This window comes from Labeo rohita, chromosome 22 (assembly GCF_022985175.1).
Source record: "Labeo rohita strain BAU-BD-2019 chromosome 22, IGBB_LRoh.1.0, whole genome shotgun sequence".
NCBI lineage: Eukaryota > Metazoa > Chordata > Actinopteri > Cypriniformes > Cyprinidae > Labeo > Labeo rohita.
Window position 1 is genome coordinate 53,830,544 of NC_066890.1, and position 6,674 is coordinate 53,837,217.

Below are 6,674 nucleotides of genomic sequence, written 5' to 3' on the forward strand. Positions count from 1 at the left end.
GCCTAACCTTTTTAACGCTGAAATGAATTGTTCTACCTATTAGATTCTGTTTTATTAATGTCTACACCTACCCCAACCCTAAACTTAGCCTTTACTATAATACACAGTTGTGCGCATACACAGTAGCCAGAGCTGTATCCCTTGTAGCCTTTACCGATTTGGTTTGCTCCGCGTCGCCTTCAATCCCATAATGCACCGCCAGAACGTATAAACTCAGCTTCCATAATAAATTGAAAACGCTTGACCTGCTGCGCTCGCTACGTGCCAGTGGAAACGCGCCTTCACTGTGATGACGCGTTTGTAAAGTTATTAATTTCGTAAATCTATCGACTTTTTTTCATTACATTTCTAACACTATAGGGTACTGTGTTTTACTACCTTGGCATTAATTCACAAAAAAAAAAAAACTACAAGGAATATGACGAGATTCGCTCCCAAACTCCAGCAGTTTACTTTCGGTTTAACTGCTGGCAGTAAAGGCGTTGCTGGTGGCATTTGAGCAACTTCAGCTTTTATTTCCACATAAATTGCATTATCATCTGAGAAGGACAGCGGTGAAAATGAATTATTTTTGGATGACAGTTATTTTTCTCGTGACTGGTAAGATATTTTAATATGCTTTCAACACTGTTTCTGAATTTTTAAAAGTTATGGAATCTTTTAACTTTATTCAGCACGTTTCTGGTCCTACGCATACGCTTGATCTAGTTTTTATCTCACGGTCTAACAATTGGCACTGTTTGCATTAAAGATATATTTGTTAGTGACCACAAATGTATTTTATTTGATCTTGCTTGATTGATGATCCTCTACCTGTTAAACGAGAATCGATCTGCTCTCGCATGATTAACCAGTTTGCTGTGGAGAACTTCTCAACTGCTTTTGATAAGACAAAATCTAGATGAATCTAGGAGTAAGATCCATACCTGATTTGAGAAAAATACATAGTACGAAGTGTGTCAACACACAAGTTGTACACCCTTAACAGTGAGCAAAATATCTCTGAACTCTTAGGATGGATCTGTTTATCTTTTGGTTTACTTTTTGTGATGATGAGACCATTGTACCAGACACACACAGTGACAGTTCAAATGATACCAAACATGATTATGAAAATCACTTGTATTCATGAAGAACATTATATTATGCTATTGACCATTCTAAGTGAGCTAAGTGAGAAGAGATGGGTGAGGGGAAGTGGATGGAAAGAACAGGTGAAAGGGACTTCTCTCAGTGAGATGTGGAAACATATGTCTGTATCTTAATACACTGTGTGTGTATTGTCTGTCTCAGAAGATCAAAGTGTCTGAGGTTCTGTAAACCTTACAGTCTGTAGCTCGCTCATGTTTTTTTCCATCTCAGGAACATTGTTAAGATTAGATCTATGCTTTCAAAATAAGAGATGGAGATGCTTGTTCATGCCTTTATCTCTTCACGATTGGACTACTGCAATGTTCTCTACACCTGTTTGAACAAATCTACCGTGGATCGACTACAAGTTGTACAGAATGCAGCTACATAGCTTTTGACAAGGACCAGCAGGAGGTCCCATATTATTCCCGTGTTTAAGGCTCGGAGTCCTATTGGTTTTAGAGTGCATTTTAAAATTTTGGTTATTACTTATAGAGCTCTGCATGGTCAGGCACCCGCTTACATCCAGGATCTAAATGCACACTCCCCTGGCCAGTCTCTGAGGTCTTCTGACCAAAATCTCTTACTATTCCTAGAACACGTCTCAAGAGGCAACTGTGCTTTTGTGTTGTGGCTCCAAGGCTCTGGAACTCACTTCCTTTAGCATTAAGAACTATGTGTTATGTAGAATCTTTTAAAAATCACTTAAATACACATCTTTTTGGACAAACTTTTAATTAAATTAATTTGGCTGTTGTTGAATTTTCGTGGTATCTATACAGTTGGTACTTTTTGTTTTGGCTATATTTTATTGTAAAGCACTTTGTGACTCCTCTTTGTCTGTGAAAAGTGCTATATAAAAAAAGTAAGTTATTGGACTGAAAATGATCATTTGTTTTAGACACATTTTTGCAAACGTCAAAACTAGGCAGTTGTAATTTATGCACAGCTACCAGGATATAGTTTCAGGAACGTTTTAATAAAATATTTTTTTCCCCCCATATTTTGTATCTTTGTTCTATTGTTTTGTATATTTATGTACTTTCTTTTGTATATTTTTGACCCAGAATTGTTATAATGTATTACTATTTTTTTGTGCAGATGCATCTGCTGTAGAGACAGATAGAGTATCAGTGTTTGTGATGGAGGGAGATTCAGTCACTCTACACACTGGTGTTATAAAAACTCAAGTCAACAAAGTGAAATGGTATTATAATGGCGATCGCATCGCTCAAATCACTGGAGATGCTAATAAGACCTGTACAGATGTTCAGTGTAATAATAATAATTTGAGATTCAGAGACAGACTGCATCTGGATCATCAGACTGGATCCCTGACTATCAGAAACATCACAAACACAGACTCTGGACTCTATAACCTACAGATTATCATCACCAGCAGCAACAGAAGTGAAAAGATCTTCAATGTTACCATCCATGGTGAGTAATTTAATGATTTTTTCTAAGAGTTAAAACACATCATTGTGTGTATTTAAGCAGTGGCATTCTAAAGCTCAAAAGTGCCACTTGATAAATGAGAACATACAAGGCTCTTGTGTGTCAGTTAAACGTGTTTAAGCTTCTGTAAGTACTTGCTTTTGTATGCATGTTTTTTCATGCTCTGTAGTTTTTGTCTCTTCAGCAAAAAGATCCAGCTGTTGGTTTGCATTTCAGATGTTCCGGCTGCAGAACGAGATGAAATGAAGAGAAAGTCAGTGAACGAGGGAGAATCTGTCACTTTGGATCCTGGTGTCATGAATAACCCAAAAGATTTGATGACGTGGCTTTTTAATGACAGCCCCATCAATGAAATCCCTGAAGAACCTAGTAAGAGCTGTGGAGATGTTGTGTGTAAAGATGGCGCTGGGAGATTCAGACACAAACTAGAGATGATTCAGACTGGATCTCTGATCATCACAAACATCAAAACCACAGACTCTGGACTCTATAATCTACAGATCAACAGCAGCAGATTCAGCATAATGAGGACCTTCAGTGTTAATGTCACTGGTGAGAGTAATGTAGCCATTCAGTGCCTTTACATTTGAGCAGTTGTAGAATACAGTTCAATATTGTAAAATCATCTCTCTATATTATCTTTTTTACATGCAAGTTTAAAAAAAATCCTGGATCTATAAAGTGTAATGTTATAAACATAGATACATTCATAAAATTAGTCATTTTTTTGTGCTGCTGTGTTGTTTGAGTCCACAGTGCTGTAATGCAGTTTGAGCTGCTCAAAAACAAATGACCAGATTTATCCATAAAATCAATATTAAACAATTAATGATCAAATTATAAGTGTAAATATCAGTTGAAGATATCAGTAGGTGATTATCAGTAAGTGGATTATCATCACTCTCTAAGTAATATATATGACTGTCTGTCTTTAGCTGTTCCAGATTCAAATTTGTCCACTGCTGCTGTAGCAGGAATTGTTGTTGGTGCTGCTGTTCTGCTGGTGGCTGTAGCTGTAATTGCTTATGTTGTGTGTCACTCTCGCCACAGTAACAATAAACAAGAGAATGGTGAGTATTTATACGGCTGATTTAGGATGAAAATATGATATTTATTGTGTGATCTTTATCATGTAAAAATATGCATTTTTATTCTGATTAACCAAAGTCAATGTGTTTAACTGAGTATGTTATTACTGTTCAAACAGGCAACAAAACAGAGCCCAGATGTGATGAGAAAAATTCTCTATTGACATCCCCTGAAGGGACGTCCACTAATCAAAATGGCCCTCAGTCAAAGGACACTGCTGATGGGATGTCCCTTAATCACAATGGCCCTCAGTCGAAGGACACTGCTGATGGGATGTCCCCAAATCAAAATGACTCTCAATTGGAGGACTCTACCGATGGGATGTCCCCTAATCACAATGGCCCTCAGTCAAAGGACACTGCTGATGGGATGTCCCCTAATCAAAATGACTCTCAAATGAAGGACTCTACTGATGGGACGTCCCCTAATCACAATGGCCCTCAGTTGAAGGATTCTGCCAATGGGACGTCCCCAAATAAAAATGACCCTCAACTGAAGGACACTACCAATGGGACTTTTTATAATCTAGCTGATATTACATTTATAGATGATGAGTGAAAAAGCTTTTGCATAGCTCTTGTATATACTTTGCATCAACCATTGAATAAATGCCTATTTTGAAGTTGGAGGAGAAAATTCTTGAAATGTTTTCCTCAAAAAACATAATTTCTTTACGACTCCAGATAGAAAGACATAAACATCTTGGATGACTGGGGGTGAGTGAATTATCTGTAAAATGTTGTTCTGGAAGTGAACTAATCCTTTAAAGTTAAACAGAAAACAAGAACACTGTTTTCTAGAAATATTCTACACTATTTTTGAATGTTTGTGTATGTATGTATGTATGTATGTTAATTTGATAGCAAGTGCCATTAAACAAATGTGATTCACAAATAACCAGAATCTGTCAGGTGGTTAGTGGTAAATACATGCATTATTTTAATACATAGCATGTTAAAAGCACATTTTAATTTATAGGGCTTTAGTGTCTCAAAATAGCACAGCTGAGTACACTATAGATGTTCTTAAGATTATCTTACTAAAGAATAACTTTTAGTATATTAAGTGCAAAATTAGTGTGTGAAAATAGAGCACTATTATGGAACTGCACTTTTTTTTCACCTGGGGTAGTTGGTGTATATGGTCATACACTGATTACATTACTTGACCACCGCTGCACCGCCTTCACTGATGTTTAGCATTTTTATAGAAATAAAAATCATTTAGTACAATTGGAAAACGTACGCTACAATTCTAAACTGAGAGCATCTGTACCAACGTGATCTCATGATAATACGTATGTATTTACATAAAAATTTGTTCTACAAAACGTACATTTACCTACATTTTTCTAGACACTAAAACGTACAATACTGACGTATTTACAGCATCTAAACGTACAAATACCTACGTATTTTCAACATTTAAACGAACAATACTGACGTATTGACGACACCTAAAAACGAATCCTTATGGATATTAAAATTGCAGTATTCATTTAATTATTATTGTTTTTAGTTGTCATATAATGGCCGTATGTTTTCAATTGCATTATTAAATTGTTTAATCGTTACTCAATATGAAATGGCAACATTTTGTTCTGTTCTGTGTGATTTCTGCTGCCAGCTCATTTCCAAGATGCATGATGTTAAACAAGACTACACTTTAAACCTGTTAGAGCCATAAAGAACATTAAGTAAATTCTAATATTTTTCTATAATATTATATTATTGGTATTAAGAATGATTGTTATTGTTACTTTATACAGTTTGCATATTCTGTAATATTTGTATTGCATACTTTTCATAGGTTGATATCAGCCTCATACGTAATACGTATACGTAAGCGTCCGTTGAACAAGAAGAAGGAGGAAGAAGGGGCCTGGTGTTAGACAGTTTTTTGACCGTTCTTTGAAACCAAATTTAAGTTGAAGCTTGAAGAAGTGTAAATAGTTCTTAAGTTTAATTTTTGATTTTTGTTGTATCCTGACAAACGCGTCAAATCCTTTGTGCCGATCCCCTATGGAAATGGTGGAGAACCGAAAGGAATAGATCGCCATTACAAAACCCTTAAAATAAATAACATTTCCGCAACCGTTTAACCATTCATGTAATATTTACTTTGTTTGCCGTGGTGGGACACAAAAGGCGTTTTCTCCGACATGCTGTGACGAACAACAGAACCATACACTACACCAAAACGCAACATAATTCAAAATTAAGCGATTTTGTTTGCGCGCTGTACTCACAGACTGTAAAAAACATGGACGTAGTGTCCGTGACATCACCCGTAGGTTTCTGAAGAGCATTTTTGAAGCTCTTAGTGGGCGGGAGTTGCCCGTCGCCATCTTGGAATCGCGTCACTGCACGTCACTCCCGGATAATCGAAAATGGGCAAATAGGCGGGACGTGGGTGGAGCTGGTTGCTGAAACCACACCTGCCTAGCGCGACAGTGGTGACAGCAGCGACAATCACTTAAGTGGCCACGCCCTAAATTATGCAGAACTTTAAGGCTTAATATAAATTAAACGGATGAGTTATAAAAAAATTCACCCCCCTGAGAGTTGACATGAAGGGCAAAATTAGTTATATAGACCAAAACCACGTTTTGAACCAGGCTGTAAACATATTTTTTTTCTGTCACTTGGCTGTACTCCAAATCTTCAAAATCCATATGACTGCAAGGAACAGACCCAAATTCTAGCCTCAAGTTTACTGCTGGAAAATATATAAAGAGTTCAGATGCAAAACCAGCTAAAAGCCATCTCGGTCAAAAATTAGATAATGATACTGAGTGAATGCTCTCGACACATATTACACGTCCATCAAATACTTTTTTTCAAACTCGCTAAAATACCAGCCTCAGCCCAATCAGAAGTACCGGTACTTATAGAAACCTATACATCTGAGCCTGATACAAATGCATTTTTAAAGGGGTCATTGGATGCTAAATCCACTTTTACATGTTTTTTTGAACATTAATGTGTGTTGGCAGT

The 6,674-nt window shown here is 36.7% G+C and overlaps 1 protein-coding gene across 1 annotated transcript; it reads left to right on the forward strand.

Moving 5' to 3' along the window:
* The first annotated feature begins 226 nt into the window (after positions 1-226).
* On the forward strand, positions 227-4,530 carry LOC127153850 (uncharacterized). Its single transcript, XM_051095120.1, has 5 exons — positions 227-600; positions 2,233-2,571; positions 2,806-3,141; positions 3,525-3,659; positions 3,797-4,530. The coding sequence occupies exons 1-5, from the start codon at positions 561-563 to the stop codon at positions 4,234-4,236; spliced, it is 1,290 nt and encodes a 429-aa protein (XP_050951077.1). The 5' UTR covers positions 227-560; the 3' UTR covers positions 4,237-4,530.
* Positions 4,531-6,674: the final 2,144 nt, after the last annotated feature.